Source organism: Pithys albifrons, chromosome 1 (assembly GCF_047495875.1).
Source record: "Pithys albifrons albifrons isolate INPA30051 chromosome 1, PitAlb_v1, whole genome shotgun sequence".
NCBI lineage: Eukaryota > Metazoa > Chordata > Aves > Passeriformes > Thamnophilidae > Pithys > Pithys albifrons.
In genome coordinates, this window is record NC_092458.1 from 121,595,975 (window position 1) to 121,619,457 (window position 23,483).

The 23,483-nt window shown below is 39.2% G+C and overlaps 1 protein-coding gene across 2 annotated transcripts in view; it reads right to left on the reverse strand.

Annotated features, from left to right (window-relative positions):
* PKNOX1 (PBX/knotted 1 homeobox 1) overlaps positions 1–23,483 on the reverse strand; it is a 45,090-nt gene that overhangs the window by 12,041 nt on the left and 9,566 nt on the right. Inside the window, exons 1-8 of one of the 2 annotated variants that reach the window (XM_071566235.1) lie at positions 20,347–20,407; positions 20,017–20,097; positions 16,086–16,189; positions 13,312–13,439; positions 12,032–12,203; positions 2,958–3,128; positions 1,411–1,510; positions 478–575 (exon numbers count right to left, since the gene is read on the reverse strand). In XM_071566235.1, coding sequence (XP_071422336.1) covers positions 478–575; positions 1,411–1,510; positions 2,958–3,128; positions 12,032–12,203; positions 13,312–13,439; positions 16,086–16,136 — 720 coding nt within the window. In that variant the 5' untranslated portion in view covers positions 16,137–16,189; positions 20,017–20,097; positions 20,347–20,407. Of the gene's footprint in view, positions 1–477; positions 576–1,410; positions 1,511–2,957; positions 3,129–12,031; positions 12,204–13,311; positions 13,440–16,085; positions 16,190–20,016; positions 20,098–20,346; positions 20,408–23,483 lie in introns of those variants that run through there. The other variant, XM_071566227.1, reaches the window with a different exon arrangement.

Consider the following 23,483-nt stretch of genomic DNA (forward strand, 5'->3'; position numbering starts at 1 on the left):
AATTGAAAAAGTGTCTATTTAATTCAAAGGGAGGTTTGGGTTGTTTTGGAGGAGGTTTTGAGGGGTTTAGGGGTGGGGTTGTTTTAACTTTTAGTTTGGTTGTTTTGTGTGTGGGTTTTTTGTTGTTGGGGCTTTTTGTTTGTTTGTTTGTGGGTTTTGTTGGTTTTTTTTGGTTTGTTTTTTTTTTTTACTTCCATGTACCTAAACTCTTCTGCCATCAGTAAAGGCAGACATTTAACAGGTAGGAACTACGATGACCTGTTGTGGCAAGGGAGCTGTGTCTGGGATCTCCAGATTACATCATGCAATACAACTTGTAACTCCTCCAGCACTGCTTGCACTAATTTTACATCAGTCACCATGTGTGTACACACAGAGCTCCTTCTGACAGGTTGCCAAATTTAAACCAAACCTCTTAAAACTACTGGGATTTATTTGAACCCAGGATAAGTATTCTGTGAAGCCCTTGAAACAAACCTGAGAGTTCTGGATCCGAATAGTCCCAGGTGACAGTGCTTGTGTCACCACCTGGCCTTGTGGAGTGACCACAGTGACTGGCTGATACACTGTCCCCCCTTAAAGCAAAACAGCAACACAGATTATAGGTCAGTAAAAACCCCTCAAGTCTTATTGTCTTTAAACACATAAACACATCAGCACTGCAGACAACACAAGAGTTTTGATAATGCATTAACTATTCTTTTCTAGTAAGCATGTCAGATGTACTCTTTGCTACACTACAACTTTTTTCTGTCCACAAAAAACTGTTGAAAATATGATTGTATTTCCCTACATTTTAGGCATCCCAAACCTATGGTCAAAGGAAAATGCCACAATTACCAGGCTATAAAAAAGTTCATCACTTTGTTTAAACTGACCTAAGTCTTCAACCAACAATGGTCACCAAGACCACACCTATGTGAGTCTGGTGCTTAGGATAGGCAGCTGGGTTTGTTTTAAAACCCTGCTTGGAAGGAAGATAAAATATTTCAGTTAAAATGTAATTTCTACAATAGTAGGACAGCAAGGACATCAAGGACACAGACTTGGAGGTGTGGTTCCAAACGCCAGGGAGTATGAGCAACCAACAAGTGCAATGTTTTAGGTAAGGCATGTTTTTGACAAATAGGATTTTTTTGAAGGGAAAAAAGAAGTCTCTGAAATGTCTTTGTAGTGTTGCACAGAAAGATCTCTTAACATTATATATATTTAGCTGCCACTCACACAGTCATACTTGGTATACAAAAAAATAGACAAACATTCATAAACCAGTAAAGGACTTGACTGTATTACAAAAACTCTGGTATTAAGAGTTAAAATACATTTTTAAAAGTCTTTGTGCATTTTTTTAACAACTGTTAAAGAAACCAACATCAAGAGGAAGGTGCCAGTTGTTTTTACTGTTCATACCTGCTACTGTTGCCATAGTTACATTTCCCTGCTGCAATGCTGATGCTGGCACCATAATCCCTTGGGGACTGAGTGTGCCTGCAATGGCACTTGGAATTTGCTAGAAAAAGAAAACAATTAGTTGCTTGCATTTTTTGAGCTTTTTTTTTGTAAGGAGGTAAAGCACGCTTGTGTCCTTCTGCATTTTGTATTATGTATTTTTGGCTCTAAAATACATCTGGAGTTTAATCACAGAATCACTTCAAAGAGAAAGAGACTTCATTAGAGGTTCATCATTACCTACATTAACTTTCTCATTATCACCAACCATTACCTTTGAAAACCCTTACAAAAGCAACTGTTAGAAAAGAGGTAAAACTACCTTGAGAAATTTTAGTTCTAGGTATAAAAATAGGAACAGAAACAGTTTCCAAAGCACAAGGGAAAAAGGACACATGAAATGACCCTTGATGCTCTGATTACAAGCATCAAAGCTTTAGAATTTCAGTTATCACCTTAATTCCTTCAATTTCAAAATGAGGTATGAAGTATTAAAGATGCCCAGTATATTTGATTCTGCTCAAGATAGTTCTTACCCAACCCTGACCGTGCAAACTCTTACACATTCTTTACTGTGTATGAATAATTTCTTTTGATAGCAAATGCAAAATGAGTTCCTGTCTCTACAGAAAACTGGAGGAGACATGGAAAAAACAGCTTTGAAAGGTGTTGTTTGTCTGATTTTAGAATCTCCTTTCCACACTTCCACACACTGAAATCTAAGTAAGGACTACAGAAAGTGAAGTTTAAAAGTCATTGAGGCTTTTTAGTATACAGAGCATCAGACACAAGAGTGATTCAGGGAAGGGTCATACCCCAAGATTTGGTATCTTGTAGGTACTTGGGTGTCAGGGCTCACTTTGCAGCATCTAACAGCAAAAATATCAACCATAATATACTAAATGTTGTTAATTGCTACCAATTTACTACAAAAAATGGAATTAGTTATTGCATTTAGTAATGTTAACAGGATATAAACTGATATTCACATGTATAGAAATGGGTCTTTTCCATAACTACACATTTACCCAAGGTGAGAAGCAATGACAGACAAATATTACAACTATAATCCATCAGACATTGTTTATTTGTTCCAGAATTCAGATTGTGCATAGAGTGTATCAGTCACCTCAACATTTTAATGAAGCAAATTGGATTAAAGAGACCTTCTTAATAAGGACATTTTTTCTTTTCCTTTGTTTATTCTGTTTCCAAACCTCCTTCCAACAAAACAGTTAATTCAGGCTATTCTGAGTATCTGCACTTGCTGAACTGAGGGAAAACCATAAAAGGATGACAGACAATAAAAAAATTGAGTCCATGTTCTCACATATTTGAACAAATTTGTCCATCAGGCAGTGGCACACAGATGTGCACAAAAAAATAGTGAAATAGCTCCTTCTACTCTTAGTAATTGATTTGAGAAAGTAAATTGCAGAAACTCCATTGTAGCTTAAGTTCCTAAGGACATCTAAGCAAACCCACACTTAGATGTATTTGAAACATACCTGAGATTGCACAGGTGAGTAAGGACTTCCAGGCTCTCCACTTAATAGAGTCTCACTGTTCATTTTTGTCTTCAGGCAGGCAATGTAACGACTGCAGAAATCCTTGCAGAGTTCATTGACCTTTTCTAGCTCAAGCAGATGGATACGTAGAACTTGGATTGCTTTTACCATCTAAGGGAGAGAATTGGGGAAAAAATTAGAAACAAAACAACTGTTAATTTAAAAAAATATTTAGTGTGAGATTTAAGCAAACACTACTTTCCAGTACCAGAGATGACCCAATTAAAGCAGAGTTACTAATTGTTAAGTCCTGAAATGGGAAAAGAACATAAGTGAAGTACCACACAGGGGAAACAGAACAGAACAACAATCTGATCATTGCCACATGTGACACATTAGGAAGTTCGAGCACAGTGAAGGTGTCACAGGGACAGGATGATCTTTAACCCCATCAAACAACTCTGGGTCATAAACCACACAAGACTGAAAGTGCAGGAAAGTAATTCCACCCACACATATTATGTGGAAAACATGGTTGGAACAGGCTTGTTCCAGCAGCAGTTGTTCTGAGCCCCATAAATCAGAAACAACAGATGCAGCTTCACATTACACCCTGACCCAAGGAAACCACGAGTGTACAGATGAGTGTGAGACACTCTGAGAAAACTCTCCTGTGATTTAATCATAAATTTGTCACAGAGTCTGCCAGGGAGGGTGAAAATACAGGAAATGGCGTGACATCTCACCTGCAACCAAAACACAACAGCTTTTATTTTTCAATAACATTAGAATAAAGAGAATAATGATGTCACATCATTCAACTAAGCTTAAGGTAATCAAAGAGTTTTACAGTCCTACAGCTTTTAAGTTCCCCTGCAATTGTATGTCAAATATGAACAACTCTCAGGTAAAATCTTGTAAGAACTTCCAGGTGAAGAGACTGATCCTGAAATACCAACCACTGAATAAAAAACAATAAACCAAATAAACAGAACCCATGTTTAAACAAAAACCAAAGTACACGAGATCTGTACATGGTGAGAACACTTATGCTTACTGTGAGAAAAAGACCTGTAAGCCTGGAAAACCAATGGCATTACACAGAAATAGCTTAGGTGATTGGAAGGGTCATGGCAGAGGATCAAAAGCTAAAACCAAATCCAGATGGTCTGAATTTTCATGAAGCAGTAGGAAATCCAGAGCATTCAAATATGTACACATCAATAAGCAATTTTATACAGTATGCCACCCCCAACATTTTGTTTCATCTTCAACAAAAATATTCTCTGGTTTTATGAAACTGAGTAATTATAATTTTGAAGCACAGTGCAGAACTCGATTTTACAATTATTTGGAAAGCTTTTTCTTATATGAGAGGTCATTTCCCTGGCCAGAGCACTTCATCCAGTGACCAGAAATGATACCTTATGAACTAATTTACCTATTACTTCTAACTGGAGAAGCCATCTGGGAGCTGAAGGTGCCATTTTTTTAAGCACCTGAGGGAGATCAAGCCAGGAAAGCTTCGCGGTGTGCTCCCTTCTCCACCACAGCACTTTTTCTTTCATTGTGACAGATCTTTTCCTTGTTTTTTCAGCATAAGGTATTCCAGTTGTTGGACACTCAGCCAGTATAAACAATTGTATGTTAAAATAAACAACATGAAAAAAAAAGTGATTACCAAAAAAAGAAAAAAATAGCCCAAGAAATCTTCTTTCTTCTCAGGGCTAAAAAGAAAAACAAAACATGTATCTTTCTACAGCTGTAGAAAAATCTGTAGATTTGAGGCAGTTGATGCAATTTAATATCTGGTAACTCTTTGGACCTATGACACCAAAAGCCTTTGAAATGCAATGACCCAGCACTGAGGCATCAACCAGTGATCTAAACCAGCCCAGGTTTCTGTTTAAACTGTTTAAGTACCTTTAAACACACAAAAAAAATTAAACTATGCAAATTTAACTAGATTTTTAACACAAAACAAAGGTCCTCTATGTTCCAGTATATTCTGTCTCTGTTTCAGAGACAAAAAATCTTCAACTATAAAATTGTTCATATTGTGACAGATCAAGCATTGAACATGTATTAGTGAGAGCTTTAAGCGTTCACCTAAAACTGAAGTAAAAAATATGCCTTTGGGCACACAATATTTAACTATATTAGGGATTATTGCTCAGTCAAGACAGTTTTGCCCTTAAAACATTACCCATATTTGTATTATTTATTAACCTGTGTTTGCAGAAAAAATAGAAGTCCTTTCTTCAGCTTAGATTCAGTTTCAAATTGATGGTTGATACTTGAAGTGAAAGTTGAATTAAAGTCAAAATTAACCATAAATCAAGATTCAGTAACACTATCCAGGTTTCTGCAGAGCCACACAGTGTCACACTACTCTTGCAGGAAGCTGTGCTAGGAGGCAAACAAAACTTTGTAAATATGCCATGCCTGTCACCAGGACTTATTAATTCATTTACAACTACACTAATTGTGGCCATATGACTCCTGCCCTCTTGCAGCCTGGGTGGATCAAACTTTCATGGCAGGACAAGTTCACATTTTCCTTAAAACTACAAAAAAATAAAAAATAAAGAAGAACTCCTAATAAAATCACCCATGTTGAAAACAATTAATACAAAGAAGTGTTTTCAGACAGGCTGCAGCAGATGTAATATTTCCAGTGTTTGAAGGTACAACTTCAAAATCTACAACCATGGTGATTTTTTGTTGTTCTTTTTTTCCCCCCAGTGTTTCTGGGTGGAATATGCCACAGAACAATGGATTTTTATATGCCAATTGATTCACTTCTTTAGCTGTAGAAAGCTGGAGTACCATTTCAGACAACATACATGAAAGAATCTCCATAGACTGACAAGTAATCTTCTTACTCAAATGACTCTTTCCATTTGCAAAAACCCAAACAATTAAAATATGTACATTCACAGCTCACCTCCCTCCCTGACCCAAATCCTCTTGGGATGATTTACATCTTCAGAGGAAGAACACAAACTCTGGGAGAGGGGGTATTTTGTCTTCACTTGTTTTGATTTGAAAATCTTTTTCCCTATTTTGAGTTCTCAGCTACCAGACATAGCTATGAAAGGTGTAACTATGGGTTTATGAGACAATTCTGCACATTGACATAGTCAGAACACTTGTCAGAAATAAAAAAACATGGCTTGTTCAGTCAGGAACGTTCAAATGACATCAGTTGGCTTCACCATTACAACTTATCCTGACACAACTAAGAATTCAGCAGGACAGTCTTTGAGAAGAGGGTACTGAACCAAAGTTCCTTACCCTAAACGAAACAAAATCTCATGGGTCTTCAAAAAAGGCAGTGAGTGTCCTGTTCAAATACAAAAGTGAAAGCATATTTAACACTCCTTGTTTTGAATTGTTTCTAGACTTGAGAAAGCCTTAAGTGACCTGCTCTGACTTTGCATCTGACCCTACTTTGTGCAGGAGGTTGGACTGCAGACCTCTTGAGCTTGTCCAGCCTCAACTATCCTATGGTCTTGTGAATGTGGGGAAGATAAAAGTCACCCACATATGAGAAGAGTTTACTCTGAACAGAAGCTGCACAAGAGGTAGGAACCACCCTGAGGCAACGTGATATTTAGGCAGCATCTGGGTTAAAAGTGAGTAAAAACGCCATTAAATCTTAAGAAATGAAAGTCTTAAGACATAATGTGATCTGGGAAAGCTCTAAAAAACTATCTGCAAACACTCATGCTGAACAACCTCTTAGACATGGAGGAACCTGTCTGTGTAAGTCCTAAGCAACTGGAGTTGGACCAAGGGTTGGGCTTGATGATCTTGGAGGTCTTTTCCAACCCAATCGATCCTATGATTCTATGAAAGGATATAAATGGAGAACAAAGAGCAGTTTGGTGCATTGGCTCGTTCCAAGATCTGTTTTACCTGTGAAAATGAGGCAGAGATGGCAAAAGGTGAAGGGTATGGAGCTCCAATGGATGATACTCCATGTAATGAGGACACTAAGCTGGAAGCTGAGCACACCATCAGAAAGAAGCAAGGGCACTTAGGAACCCCTGGCTAGTGATACAGACCACCAAAATCTGGTTATTAACAGCAAACACATGTCTCTGATACTGGTGCTCAATGTAAGGACTCAGGTGGATGCAAATAACAGTCCAAAAATCTGAAGCAGAAATTAAAACTCTAGGAAAGAGAACACTTCCAAGCTAGTAAGAACATGAGCACAATCTTCAGCTTCCTCTTCTTTCCCACAGGGACAAGGATTTCAAAAGGGGAGGTCTGCAGCACTGAAGGGGTGAGATTGGAAGGGGTGACTCAGCTGGTCCAAACTTCCTCCCTGCTCCAGGCAGGGCCATCCCAGAGCACATGGCACAGGATTGGAATATCCCCACTGAGGGAGACTCCACACCCTCTCTGGGCAATCCCTTCAGTGCTGGGTCACTGCACAGTCAAAAAGTTCTTCCTCATGTCCAGGCGGAACTTGCTGGGCATCAGTTCCTGCCTGTTCTCTTCTCCCATTGCTGGGCCCCCCGAGCAGAGCCTGGTCCATCCTCTGCCCCTTCCTGCAGATACTTATTGATGAGGTCCCCTCTAAAACTGCACTTCTTGCACCTGATCAGCACTTTCATCAAATTCAGAGAACATCAGAGATACCATGAGTGACCAAGAGTCAGAAAAGAGAATGCAATTGTTGAAAACTGGAAGAAACCCATAGAGGACATCCCAAGATAGAGGACAGCTCTGGCTCAAATAATATGCTGTGCCATGCACATCTTTAAAAGCTAAAAACTTACTGGAAAAAAAAAGTCATGAATTGTTGCTCTCTTTTACCTCCCCAAATAATCCAACCTATGTGGTCAGTCAGTGGAGTCAGAAGGGAAAAGTTTCAAAGTTCCCTTTGCAGCCAACATTTCTTGAAGAGCAAATGTAACTACCACAGAAAAGCCACTTTTTTGTGTATTTTTCAGGGATGGACTGGAACTCAGGGCGGGATTTCAGTCCAAAGATAACTATCTCTTCCGACTGGAAGATGAATCTGCATTAAAAATACAGACATACCTAGAATGTCAAGACTTCCTACACCTGCCCAGGAGTAGGACTGAAGCTGCTCAGTTTTCTTTCTACAGATCTTAGAACTGAACTTTGCATTTTCCTGATCTATGCTCTTCCTTGGAAAGAAAAGAGGCATCTTATACACAGGAAAAGACTGAAAACACTGAAACTTCACACTCCAGGGAAGCCATAGCACAATTTTGAGGGGGTTTTTAGTGCTGCAGGTTTTGAACACAAACCACTGCTGACCCTATTACATGAATGAACATCGAGAAAAAGAACAGGAACACAGCAATAAATCAAATAAAAATCCATGTAATTTCACAGAGTACCTTAAAAAGATCATTTAAGTGGAAAAAAACCTTCTAGAGGGAAGTGGAATTTTTTCCATCTTTTCAATTCCTTATAATCTCTTCTGAGAAATTCTCACTCGCCTAAAATGCTGAAGCCTAACACAAAAGTTCTGACCCAGTCCAGAAGCCATCAACAGTTACAGAGATGTTCTCATCCATTTCAGTGCAAAACCCCTGCTTTGACCATGTGCCTGACCAAGTGAGACTTGGGAAGGAGTCTGCAGAAGTAAAAGGCCTGGTAACACTTTCTGGGTTGACCAGAACCCTTTGCTGTGATGCTTCAAGATCCCCAATTTACACTGTTGGAGTGTTTAATTGGAAAGAATAAAATTCCTCCATCCAGGTAATAAAGGAGGTTTGAAACTCAGTTTCCAAGTCAGGCTCAACAATATGTGGGTATCCTTAAATTACCTTTCAGGTGGATGATACCTGTATTTCCCAGTGCTGAAATCCTTTATAATACCAATGCAGGAAACCACAAATTAACTCAGAATGGGAACCATAATACCAAAGTAATGAGGTAATCCAGACTGTAGCTTAGTAAGAGCTACTCAAGTTGGAACAACCATACACTGCTCTTAATGAACTTCCTTTCTGGTCAAACTGATCCAATGTTTGCAGTACAGAGCATGAAATTATATTCTGCTGTTCTGGAGCTGTTAAAGCTCCATCACAAAAACTGTGAAGAGTAGGTGAGTTCTACATGTCACTTACAAAGAAAGGAAAGGAAAAAACCTGGAACAGCTGAAGTAGTGACCAATTTCCTTACTGTAGAAGGCCTGTCACTCCTCAGATAGGACTTGAATTTGGCTCTTTACAATACTGTGATGCTCCATTCATCTCAGTTTAGCTCTGGCTCCTCATTGAAGGATTTCTACTGAGCAACCATTTATACCTGATTTGTTTGACTCTCCTGGGTCCAGGGAGGAGCACAGGTGGAAAGCAAATAGTTGTCTGGCCCACTTGCTCCACCCTTCTAGCTCGTTCTAATTAACAGCCTTAACAGCTTCTGCTTTGAAGTGAATAGTTGAATTAACACCTGAGTTGAGAAGGGAAGAAAAGCAAGAACAGAAGATGTAACAAAGGTGCACAATAGAGTCCCTTTCTACTAAAAAAGAGATTTTATATCTGTATAAAAATTATTTATTTGACACAAGGCAGAAAAAAGTATCCATCTACAGCCTACTCTGTGCAAGCATCAGTATTTCAAGCTGAAGAAGAGACTGAAACCATCCTAGCCAGTTCAGTACTTGACAGAAACTCTTCTGCTCACTGCACCAGACAAAATGATCAGCCTGTCAGAACGTCAGCTGTTCAGAGGTCCCAGCCTCCAGGACAGGCAGAGGACAAGCTGCACTCAGATTTCAGTTGGCATCCAGTAACAGCAAGTCACAGCTAACAATATGACCACAGGACAGGAGGTCAATGCCAAAGATTTTTGATTTTGCAATGTGGTTCCAGTTTAAGACAGTACTGACCTCAGCAGCCATGGAATCCAAGACATAAATACTTCCTCCTCCACCTCAAGCAAAATCAGCCAGATTTGTGCAGCCCAGCAACAAAGGTGAATATCACATAGACCAAGAGACTTTGTCACAACTAAAATCAAAACCAAGTGACAGGAAGGACTGTCTGAATACAACAGACCCATCTACAACCACAGTAAGTTGGATCTGAGAGAATGTTTGTGTATTGACCAAGAGCACAGGAAGCAGGCTGAGGCATGCAGGATCTTTGGGAAACCAGTATTTGGAGGAAACCACAGAATAGCTGAGGTTGGAAAGGACCTTTGGAGATTGTTTAATGCAGGCTCTCTGCTCAAAGCAAGGTCAACTGGGGCAGGCTCCTCATGGCCATGTCCAGTTGAGTTTTGACTGTCCCCAACCATGAAGACTCCACAGCCTCCCTGAGAAATCTGCAGTATTCAATCCACCTTGCAGTAAAAAGGTTTTAATGGAACTTCCTGTGTCTCAGTTTATGTCCATTTCCTCTTGCCTCTTCCCTGGACACCACTGAGAGGGGCCACAGAGTCTTTTTTACCTCCCCATTAAGTATTTACATACATTGATAATACCTCCCCTAAACCTTCACTGTTACAGGATGAACAGCCCCAGCCTTCATCCCCTTCATTCTGATGACAGACACCTTCATCCCCTAATTATCTTTTTGGTCCTTTGCTGGACCAACTCCAGCATGTCCATGTCTAGTAGTGGGGACCTCAGAACTGTACCCAGCACTCCAGATGCATCTCACCAGTGCCAAGCAGAAGAAAAGGACCACATCCTGCTCACAATTCTCTTCCTAACACAGCCCAAGGATGCTGAATTTCTTTGCTGCAAAGATTCACTGCTACCTCACACTTAGCTTGGTGTCCACCAGGTCTGTCAGGTCCCTTTCCACAAAGCTGCTTTCCTGCTGCCTGGCCCCAGAGTGCACACGTGTGTGGGGTTACTGCTCCCCAGGTACAGGACTTGGCATTTCCCTTTGTGGAACTCCATGAGACTCCTGTTTGCCCACTTCTCCAAAAGCAACGAAGTACCTCTGAATGGTGGCAGAACCATCTGTGCACCAGCCACTACTCCTAGTTTTGGAACATCTCACTCTGCCCCATCATCCAGGTCATTAATGAAGATGTTAAACAGTTCTCTGGTTCCAGTTTTAACCCCTGGAGTACATTCCTTATGGCCTGCCCTCAACTGGTTTCATGCTGCTGCCTACAATCCTTTCAGCTTGGTGGTTCACCCAGTTTTCAGTCCATCTCACTGCCCATTTACCTAGTCCATATTTTATCAGTTTGTCTATGAGAACATTGTAAGAGACACCAAAAGTCAAGCTAAACCACAATCATTGCTCTTTCCTCATCCACTGCGCCAAAGCTACTACATTCCAACTATTAGATTTCAGCTGTGCCTATGAAAAGAAACTGGAATTAGACAGGTAAGGGAAGACAGTACAGTTGTGTTGAATTCAGAGAGTTAAACACAAAGAAAATAACCTGAGGCTTAGCAGGTCAGCAGAGCTGCTTCATGCAGAACAGAACTAACTCATTTCTGACTAAAATACTGAAGATAAGTATATAAAAAAAAAAAGAAGAAATCACAGTGTCATCACAGAAAGGACCTCCAGAAAACCAAAAGGAGTCTATGACATGTAAGAAATAATTTGTACGAGTTAAAGAGTTTCTAAGCTTTTCTTGTAACAGCTCTTCTCCCACACTGATTAGATGAATCCTGATTAAAGAAATAGTTGGAAAGAATTTACATCGATTACAAGTTTTTGATAAATATTTTATACACTTGACACACTAAAATCAATTTGCAGAGTCAAACTTGCTATAGGAAGGATATGTTTCTGTTTGTTTCCAATATCTGATCTCAGCCAGTGGAGAACAGCAAACCATTGCGAAGGGCCCCATGCAGATTTACAGATAAGAGGGGGAAAAAGGGTCAGAAAAAATTTTAAAGAAATATTTCTAAGCGTTAACAGAAAGAAGAATTTCATATAGGAAGAAATATGTGAGCAATATATATATATTATATATATATGTACACATATGATTTATATTACATATGTAAGTTATAGTTATAGGCACCAGTTGAGATCAGAAATTAGGAAGAAGATGCAAATGTGATGATTGTTTCAGAAATAAAACTAACACCTTGTACTTACCAAATTATCAGTTTCTGGGTCTTCACAGAAAAAAGGTTTTCCTTCTTTCTCCTGCTTCCTTACAAAGTTTTCAATATCTACATCAAAACTAGCAGAAGTTGTGCCTTCTGAACCTTGTGTAGACTGTTCACATTTTTCAAATAATAGTGCTAACAAAGGAAATAGTGGGTGCCTAGAAAAAAAAGTTTAAATACACGAATAAGTATTTCCACTTACATGTACACCACTGAAAATTAGGACATGTAGCTCAGGGAAGGTCACAGTCACTTCTGTAAGTGTGACAAGCCTTGGAAGAGACTGGATTTAACACCACTGGTTATAGGAAAGTATGATAAAAGTTTATTTTCATTTTGGTTTACCCCACTCTAGAGGCAAATACAGCAGTAAAATACGTATGTTTAAATAAAGAGAACAATCAGAAGTGACAAAGCTCTGCCATAACATTTAATTCACTGCAACTGACTGACAAGAAATACATTAATACAATGCACTAGAAATGAGAATTAGGCTTCACAAATAGGGTGAATGCAGATTTAAATGAAATCTGATAGATCAATTTGTTCTTTAATGTGGGCCACAGTTATACATGACAAAATAACTTTAAAAATTGAGAGTAGTAACCAGGCTGTACTCAGAGGCCTCCTATGAAATCATGCTCTGAGATGATGATTTTGCCAGCATTATTCTGTAAATGAGTGAATACATCTTTCTGCTTCAGGATTGTATTTTTGGTAGTTTTGTTTGTTTTTTCCTTTTTTTTAACCTGAAAACCAGCAATAATTTTGTCTTTATAAAACAGTTAAAGTGAAAAAACATTTAATGTCTCCAAAACTGAGCAAACTGCTTAGCATTTGACAGTGAAAAATCTCAAATTCGTGTGTTTATACAGCAATATTGAATCCCTTTCCAGCTCATTACTGGGCAATAGATTGTTATCCTTAAAAAAAAAAAGATTGACCTAATTACAGTAAAATAAAAAGTTGCATTAAGAATAAAAACTACAGTGTAATAAATAGTGACCACAGTTCAACAGCCTAAGGTAGCTTGCTAAATATCCATTAAAACTATACTGAAACTGAAGAATCTTATTACTTAGGAAGTTGTTTTCTTGGCTGATGACTGACAGTGAAGCAAATTTGATCTCATTTTTTACCCTGCAAACCACAGAGACAGCCAGCCAAGAGATCATCCAGTTTTAGGCTATTTATTATTATTATTTATTAAAGAACAACTCCTCCATTCTTTACCCTTCAAAAGACAGAACACGAGTCCATTACTACCTGTAAATGGCCTGCTTGTCTGCATCCATTGGAGTTTGAGATTCTACAGGGGCAGGACTCACCCCTTCTGCATCAGGTTCAGAGCAGTTGGGATCTTGTTCAGTTTTTAACTCTGTTACCACTTGCATCTGTAGGAAAAGGGTGAGTTAAAAGTAAATCTGTAGGCTTGACATAGAATAAGGGCACTGTTTCCTAAGAAAAGAGCAAAGCAAAGGGCTCCTAAATTGCCAGAAGGTTGGTATGACTTGGCAGTGACATAAAAAGTAGCTGTAACAAAACCCCTCTTTTAATCCCTGACACTTTCTTATGGGTAAAGGTCACTTTAAGTTTCAGCATTTGGATTTAAAATGGGAATGACAGATATTGGTAAATTGGTAAATTAATAAAGCATTTTGTCTCTGAAGTGACTGTTTTTGGAATAGACTACAGTACATTGCTCCACAAAATTTATGGGGATGTCTGCATAAAAATCCTCTGGGATGAAATCAATGAAAACAAAAGTCTCTCAAGTCTTCTCTCTTATTTCTTACTATACATTGTATCAGGATACTGAAGAAAAGGATCTTTAGGTATTTCTTGTCCATTAAAATGCATATTTTCTTAAAAAGAACTGAAATATTCTGTGTCCCTCCAAAATCCTTCAGTTATCAGGAACACAGGGAAGGCCCTGACCTTTACCACTTCATTTTTGTAATAACCAATTATTTTAGGAACATTAAGATACTGGAGAAACAGCAGTGACTCCCTCTAAACATCCATTTAACACACAGTCACCATGTGCCACCACTGGGAAAGCAACACAGAGCCACAGCTTCTACTGAGCACCTCCTAAACTGCATCAGGTGGCTGGAACACCTTTGGGGTGCCTTGAAGGTGTTGTAAGAGGTTCTCCCATCACCTCCAGCTAAATATCTTTTGAACTAAAAGTTCTTAAGAGAACCTTAACTGTGAAAGTTGTAATTTCCACATCTCAACCCAAATTTCTTGGTTTTCTCCCCTTTGAGTATCTGCACAAAGACATGAAATCACTGCAGTCTTTTCTCCTACTCCTCTAACAAGTTTTACACCTTGATAGAGCACAGACACCTGGACATCTGCACCCAAGTATCTCTAGGCAGCCAGAACTGACAGCTGCAGAGGAAAAGTGCACACAGTGCAATGCTCTGTCCTCCTCTCCCACCAGATAAACACATCCCATCACTCAGAGGAACCCGCCCAGAGCAGGGCTGCCCTCCAGAAACTGTCAGAGAACCCAACTCTGGCAGAAATGAATTCATTTCCACACAACAGAAGAATTTATACCATCCTGAACACAATGTGTGGGAGAACCAAAAGTTTTGTGCTTTGCCACCTGCTGGGGCCAAGCCATGTCTTAGCAAAATCAGAAAGTGAGAAATTCCAGCATATTCCACCTGGCTGAGCAGCCTGCCCTGCAAAAAGCTTCCTCCAGAGGAGATTTTAAAGCCAGAATCCTTGTAAAAAGGTAGGACTAATGGACCCATTTCTTGGCTAATGACAGGAAGGAGGAGCAAATTAAAAGGGGATGACTCTCAGACAAATGATAACAAATGTTGGCCAACAACTGCAGAGTTTGAAGGGAGAGAGTATGTTCAGCTGGGATTCCATCTCATTATGGGGAGGAAATAGCTCACTTAAACTGCAAGGTATTTTCTGTGGGCCATTTTCAAACTACGAAAACATCAGGCACCCAAATTACCTGGACACTGAGAGCTTGAAACAAAGAACAAACAGGAAAAACTCTTTCCCAATCTGTCATTAAGAAAAAACATATTTTACTTTCACTGATGTGCCACAGGATGGCATTGACTTGCTGGGGGAATAAAAATGCAAAGCAGGTGAGAGAAGAGAGTAGAATTGCAATCAAAGAAACAAATAACAACAAAAATCAATAATCCCAGACTGCATTCAGATAAATATTTTCTAAGAGATGGGAAATGTTGCTGCTTCTCTTCTGACTGCTCCCCATTGTTGCCATGTGCTGACAGAAGGACTTGTATTTACTGCTTAGGGCTGGCACAGAGTAACCTAAAAATGGGTGTTCAGAGTCCAGGCCACTGCATGACATGTCCCCAGTTAACAGTATTTTAATTTAGCAATTCAAACTGTTGCAATATACAGACTGTTGTACAAAAAAGAAACATAATTCCCAGACATATCCAAGAATGTTTCATTCTTGCAGTTGTTTGCTAACAGAAATAAACTGCAATCCCACCAAGTACCTTTTTTTAGTCATCAATTCTAATCCATAACCTCATTAAAATGAATTTAAGTATAAGAACCAGTTTTCAACTTGCAGCATAATTCCATCAGCTTAAATGCAGTCAAAGTAGCACAAAATTGTAGATACCTAATTGATCCTTCACTTGCTCAAAACCACAAGTCTATGACTGTAAATAACTTCTATCTGTTGTCACTTCAGACACAGGAACACTGAAGTACCATAAACACAAAATATTATAGATGCTCATTTGACTTTCCTAAAAATAGGAACATCACAGCACACAAATAATTCAGAGCAGATTCAGAAGAATCCCCTTATCTAACTATTCTTCCAAAAGTTAAGCAAAAAGTAGTCAAACCTTTAATAAGTATCCAAATATTAAAGTGCCAAGCTGCTATTTTTAAAAGATCTTGCTTTACAAACAAGAACAGATAATTAAAATACACCAAAGCAGCCATTAAGCACAAAGTAATTACTTTTTTTCCCTCATGCTAAGTGCACTTAGTTCACAGGAAAAGAAAAACACACCTACCTGTTGTCCATCTTGATAGTTGTCTATACTTAATGTCTGTGTTGCCATCATGGTTAATAAAATGGTAATTATGTCAAATCATCATAAGCAGGAACAAATATTCTCTAAAGAAAAAGAAAAAAAAGTCAGTTGCAAAAATGACCACTTAGTTTTAAAAGGTGAAGAAAAAATAAAGGAAAAAATAAGATTTATGCATGCTTCTCTGAAAAAAAAATCAACAAGTTTATTGGCAGTGACAGCTACACAAATATTTGAACAACAAAAAAATCGGTTTGAAAATTTAATAGGTTTTACCAGCAAACATTTCAATGCATTTTTTTATATTTTAATATAGAATTCTTACTAAGAGGCTGAGGTTCTTTTACATTCACAAGCTACAAGTGAACTTTAGCCTTTATTTTGGACTCCTTAACTAACATTGTAAGGTAATAAATACATGAAATCCAGAAACAAACAGATTTGTGTTTCTGTGTTTTGAAAAGGTTAAAAACCTTGGAACAATATCTAACAACTTTTAAACAATTAGATCCACGTGATCATAAAGTTTCAGAAGTGACCCAGGAATTCAGAAGTCTCGTTTTCAGAGACGTTTGATGCTTTGGGAAATATTCATTAAAACAGGATTTAAACACAGGTAAATGCACATATGTTATTCCCTCCAGGCTTTAGATGGAGTTTGGCGCCCAGACGAGTGTAACATTTTTAAGTCAGACATCCAGGAATTAAAACTAAAAAAAAAAAATTATCAAAGCCCCACTACCAGATAGAGTGCACCCTTCCAATGACTAATTTACCTTTCATTTTTTTGTCAGCTTTGCAGCCATTACAACTGAAATCACATAACTCATTAAGCCATTACCATTAACTATTACCACACAGGTCAATTTTCATTGACACACAGGAGTCCTAATGTTTAGCTACTATAAAAAACATATTAAAAAAGAAGTCAGAGCTCATGTCTTGAAAAAGATTGCATTCAGGTATTAATTCCAGGTTTTCTGCTCTCTTTGACTTATGTCAGTATTGAAGAACTAAGTTTTCGACTATTCAGCAGTGTAAAATATGAAACAAAAGCTTTTTTCTTTGCCATGTGTTCAATCCCTAAAAATTTTTCAACTACTTTTAAATATTTCCTTCACCATTGCACAGTCCTACAGTACAGGACCATTTTTAAGAGCAATTTTTATCTTTCTGGATATTTTCCCCTGCAGATTATAATAGTCTCAAGTAAGTGTTTCATTTTGGAAACACAGGACAAATTTCAAGATTCCCTTCTCTGTTAACAGTTTCAGGCACAGAGACAAACCAAACTCCTCAGGACAAACCTCAAGCCTTACTTTGCATCAAGTTCTACTCAAAGTGTGATTCTTAAGCATTGCTGTAATTTTAAAACGACTTTAAGGACCAGAGAAGTTCACTGTAAGCGTGGCCTCCTTTACAAAATAGTTGTATCTGTCTACAAAGCATCACTTTCTTTCTTTGAAACTCCGAAAAAATTACTGATTTCTCCATTAAAATTAAAAATAAAAAGGGAACAACATAAGTGCACTCACTGATAGATGCACTTTAGATTTTATAATTTTGTTTATAGTTATGAATCATTTGCTGTTAGAAGTTAAATCAGCATTTGCCACAACAGCAAAGTGAAATACCTTTCAAAATATTTTGAGGGGACACATTCTAAAACATCAGTCCTGTGAGTAGGACTTAAGCTGAAAGATTTATTTTCTTTCATTAATGGCAGCTTACAGTCAAGGCAAGTGTCTGTCTGTATTTATAGAGTGAACAGGCACACAGAAAATGCTGATTTTCTTCCTTCTCCAAAGATGTTCTCAGTCAGAAATGAGGAAATAAAACAGTTGTAGAAGAGGAAGAATGTCTTAGAGCTCACAGGGATGTGAGGTCACACAAGTGGCAGAAAGAACTACATGGAGAGGGAAGCAACAAAGGTAAGACAAGTAAACTGGCAAAGACAATAGGACATGGCAAGAATTTCTGAAGAATGAGACAAGTGGGACCAACCCTTCCTTCCAGAATTCCATAAGGAAGAGATGTTCCACATCTGGAAGGCCCTCAGGACACACAAAGGAAGAAAGGAGGTGCACAGCTTTGAGCTACATCCACAGATTATTTCATCTAGAAGGACTTTTCCCCCTGTTTTCTCCCGTGGGAACTACTGGAAAGAATTCTACATGGGTGTATCCTTTATTTCCCATTGGAGCTTCCCTTCTGACTTATAATTACAGTAGAAAAAGATTAAGCTATTAGGCAAGATAGGAACTGATGAGATTTAGTGAAGACAACTATTGCAAATCAAGAAGAACAAATTGAGCTAATCACATACTTAAATTGAGGCAATTAACCGAGGAATTACTTTGGTTCACTAAGAAGAAACATCTCCCCATTACCCAGCAGTGGTAAGAAACAAACTATGCTAAACTTTAAGAAAAGTAACTGCAAAGGTATTTACACATTTGGCTTTTATAAACTAATTCAGGATCCAGCCCCCAGCTCTGGTTACAGCCCCAGCCCCAGCAGATGTTCCCTCTGCAGACAGCAACGCCGCCATCGCTCCCAGATGTTTATCAGTGCCACAGCTAATTACTGCCACAGCTCCACCGCTGAGCTCACAGAGCACGGGAACAGTTTCTGATCCTTTTTCACATCAAGGCAGCCAGGCCAGCTCAGCCCTGCGTTCAAGGTGGCTATGATGGAAACCAGCTGGCTCTGCCTCAGCCACGTTGCTGTGCACTCACACAACCCCTGCTCTTGGCTGACCTCCTCGTGGGGTGATCTCTGGCTCATGTGTGTCCATTCTCAGCTCACAGCAGGACCATCTTTAACCAGCACAGCTACACCTTAGGCCATATATCAGGTATCTGAGGTGAACCCAAGAACACATGACTGCTGGATAACTCAGCTTTCAAAATGCCTATTATTCTTTGTGAAAGAAATTGGGAGTAGAAGGAAAGCTGTGCATTTGTGTTATATTCAAAGAGCTACAAATAACAAAAACAACCCGGGGCTGTGTCTGCCAGTCTGCTCCACACAGAACAGAACAACTCTCATTCTATTTATTTTCAAAGCAAAGTGTGTGGAAAACCCGAGGAAACACTTCAGGTCATGTAACTGGAAGCTGATGCATGAACTGCAATCAGAAACTCCACTGATATCTGTGGCAAAAGGGAATTCATAAAAGCTTTGTGTTCTACAAAGCAAAGGGGGAAAAAAGCAAGCCTTTAATACAATCAAGTGTGAAGGTAAAATGTAAAGCAGAAAGGAAGTTAAATGAAGAGAGCTAATCATAATTAGAAACGTGGAGACTGTGCAAGCTGAGTAAGAGATTAAAGGTGAGCTGAAACATGCACACAAAGTGATCACTTCACATACATCACTCCTCATTTGCTCTACTCACTCCTTTGCAATTAAGAGCAAAGGGACCACCTAGTAACGTTAACATAAGGTGCAATAAGCTGCTGGAGTTCACTGGTATCATTTGTAACATATACAAGCTACAGCAGATGTTTGTAAGAGATATAAATAGTTATGCTTCAGGCTATAAACTAACCACTAACCCTCTTAGGCTTGTGAAGAAACTACCCACCAGACTTGTTAACAAGTAATCATTCCTTCTAATTTTCCATCATACATGTTCCTTTGAAGTCCTCCAGAGAGAAACAGATGACTGGCATATCCACCACAGCTCTTTGTTCATTCTTATTTAACTTTAGTCCTGTCACTTGCTACATAACATTGATCCTTACAGTCACATACAGAGTTAAAAAGAAACAAAATCAGAGGAGCAGGTCTGTTTGATACATGGAAAGCACACAGAACTGGCTGCACTGATCAACACAATACATGATATTTGCTTCCAGGGCACAGTGTCTTCTAAAGGAGATGAAATACTGCCTGTGAGAAAGCTGCTCACCCCTTTCCTTCAGTGGGTTGAGGAAGACATTATCTTGTTCCAGCAGAGATGCCACCGATGTACAATGTGGAGGAGAGAAACCTAAAAGACAATAGAGAAATATTCAGAAGAAGACAAGAAAATAGAACACACTTTCTAAGACTGAATATGATTAAATAAAAAATATTGGTTTATTATATGGTTCCCTTGACAAGTTTAAATTAACTGGCAGGCCTTTTTTGCATGTTTTGCCAACTTTTTTTCATTGTTAATAATCTCTAATCACACACATTGTCCCAGGCTATTATTTGAACTTTTCCTCATCTTACTACATTGATTCTCCATATTTACCTTTGACTTTGCTGACACCTCTAAGAGAAGACTCCATTTGGATTAGTAACTCACTTGCTGTTCAATCTTCATATTTTACTCTCTGGCTCAGTGTCTGCCTGCTAAGATTAGGCAAGGCACATCCCAAAAATAAAACTACGAAATTCAGACGGGAGTAACTCCCCAGTGTTGTGAAAACTAGTAAGGATACCAAGAAAGGTGAATTTCCCTCCTGCCACTTAAATTTTCTTCATTACCATTTGAATACATTCCACGGTAAAACCAAAGCATGATGGGCTATGGCCAAGTAATCCACTACATGGTAAAAACTAACAGATTATAGGACTGGGCCATTGTTAACTCCTGTGTTCTGTGAAGACAGGTTCTGCTACAGGATTATTCCGTGATTTTAAAAAGCTTTCAAAAAATTACCACTTAAAATTACTTTAATTATAGTTAACAGCACCCATTTGATATATTGAAGCTACTTTTAAAAAGTAGTAACAATTGTGAAAACAAAGATTGTGGAAACATATTTAGAAAACACAACTGCTGAAAAAGATTATAAACCATCTCAGGGGAAGTTCCAGGGACTGAGGCTGCACAGAGGCCACCTGAAATGATATGATGGCTAAAACACACAGCTCAGATCTTGAATCAGGTTATCTGATTCTCACACAAAGTCCACAACTGCATAAGAACTGGACTGAAAGTAACTCCAACATTTTTGAAAGCGAGAGGAAGTTGGTATTTGGATTTGAGAGCCAAAATCTGTGCACTTTTTTTAGACACAATTCAGATGCCATCTCTGGTTCATGAAAACCCATTCTAAGCAGAGCAGGGAAGATTCTCTGGAGGGTTATAAGGCAGTAGAAATTCCAGCCATAGGTTAGAGATGAAACACTGAGTTGGAAAGAGTTTCAGTCCAAAGTGATACACCTCGACTTGATGGCTCAAGGAGAAGATGATGCATTAAAAGTTCTCATGACTTTTTCTTAAACTATTAAAGATCTTTGTTCTCAGAGAATGGACTTTTCTCACTTTTGAAGCTTCTAAATTCCATTCTGAGGAGACAGTGTAACCCTCTTATTCCCTTCTTCACACACCATCTATTATGTATAATTTTGATACTCATTTTCAACCCCCTCAACTTCTTGGACTACTTTGAAACAGAGGAATTCTCACTACCCATATTATCTTCAGAACGTAGGTCACTGCCAGATAAACTGGGAAAATAGATAAAATATCTATTCCTTGTCTCAGATATAGAAGTACTGCAAACCAGAAAAACATGTTCCCTTTGTTCAGAGACAACTGCAGCAGTGAACCAGTGGTGCCAGTGGTGCCAGGTCTGGTCAGTCAAAAATATTTAATGTATGAATAAGTAGCTCTTGCCTGCAAAGCCTTCAGCTGAAGCTTGGAAAAGGCAAGTTTCTAGACAGCTTATGAGACACCAAGGGCAGTAAGAAAGAAGTGTTGAAGAAACAGCAGCCCAAGGAAAGATGCTGCAGAGGGAAAGATGTGGCTGAGAAGGAGCCAGTGGACATTGCAGTCATCTTAGAATCAAAGAATTGATTGGGTTGGAAAAGACCTCCAAGATCATCAAATCCAACCCTTGGTCCAACCCCAGTCCCTTTACCAGATCATGGCACTCAGTGCCACGGCCAATCTCAGTTGAAAAACCTCCAGGGATGGGGAATCCACCCCCTCTCTGGGCAGCCCATTCCAATGCCTGAGCACTCTCTCTAAAAAGAATTTGTTTCTGATCTCCAACTTCAATTTCCCCTGGCAGAGCTTGAGCCCATCGTGCCCCCTTGTCCCATTGCTGAGTGCCTGGGAGAAGAGACCAACCCCCACCTGGCCAGAACTTCCCTTCAGGTAGTTCTAGACAGTGCTGAGGTCACCTCTGAGCCTCCTCTTCTCCAGGCTAAACACCCCCAGCTCCCTCAGCCTCTCCCCATAGGACTTGTGCTCCAGTCCCTTCTCCAGCCTCGTTGCTCTTCTCTGGACCCACTCCAGCCCCTCAAGATCTTTCCTGACCTGAGGGGCCCAGAACTGAACACAACACTCAAGGTGTGGCCTCACCAACGCAGAGTACAGGGGAAGGGTCACTGTCCTGGGCCTGCTGGCCACGCTAGTTTTGATTCAGGCCAGGATCCCATTGGCCTTCTTGGCCACCTGGGCACACTGTTGGCTCCTGTTGAGCTTCCTGTCAATTAGCACCCCCAGGTCCCTCTGCCTGGCTGCTCTCCAGCCACTCTGTGCCCAGCCTGGAGCACTGCAGGGGGTTGTTGGGGCCAAAGATCCGAGTACATTTGCATTTTGATAGATTCAAATAATAATAGTAATGAAGCAGTAAGTGGAGTGCACATGACGTGCCACCCAGGGTTCATCCCACCTTTGCTGCAGTGGTTGGTGATCGATCTCCATCAACCTGCCCACGAAGTGAAATTAAGACAAACAAATCAATGTGGAGTTGATGCAGACAAGTTTATTAAAACTGCTCAATGAGAATGCTCTCCTCATTCAGCAGCAAGGTGGCTTCCATTTCCTCCATGTTATCCACTTAAAAAGTACAATCATTATTTAGAGTATTACACTTTTAGGAAAGACAATGTTCCTGTTCAGGAACATAATACCAGCCTCAGGGAGTTCCATCACACAGATACAGCCACACAGTTATTACACAACAGCTATGCTGTCAATTGCCCTGGGAGTCAAGCCCTAAAAAGCCACAAAACTAATTTTTGGTTGCAGTAAAATGAGATTTACTTTGTGTCACTTTTCTCCCTTTATTGTTTGGCAGTGCAGTAAAGTTATTTATATGCTAATCTTGATGAATATGAGATTACATTAAAAAACTGAGTGCACATTATACTTAAAGAAACTGAAAATTAAAAACAAATTAAAATCAGCAACTAAAGGTCAATTTCTGCACAGATACAGGCTACATTACAAGCTGCCATGAACCTTTCTTTGCATGCAGGATTTTGAAAATGCATACTATGTACCAGTGACTTCATTAAGATCTCTCCAACACTGTAAACACTGCTTTGCTGTCTCATTAATCTTTCATAGTGTCCTCTTTTCATATCCCCCTATTTCAGAACTTAACAAGCCATACAAAACACTTTTATCACAGAGCACCTTCCAAGCAT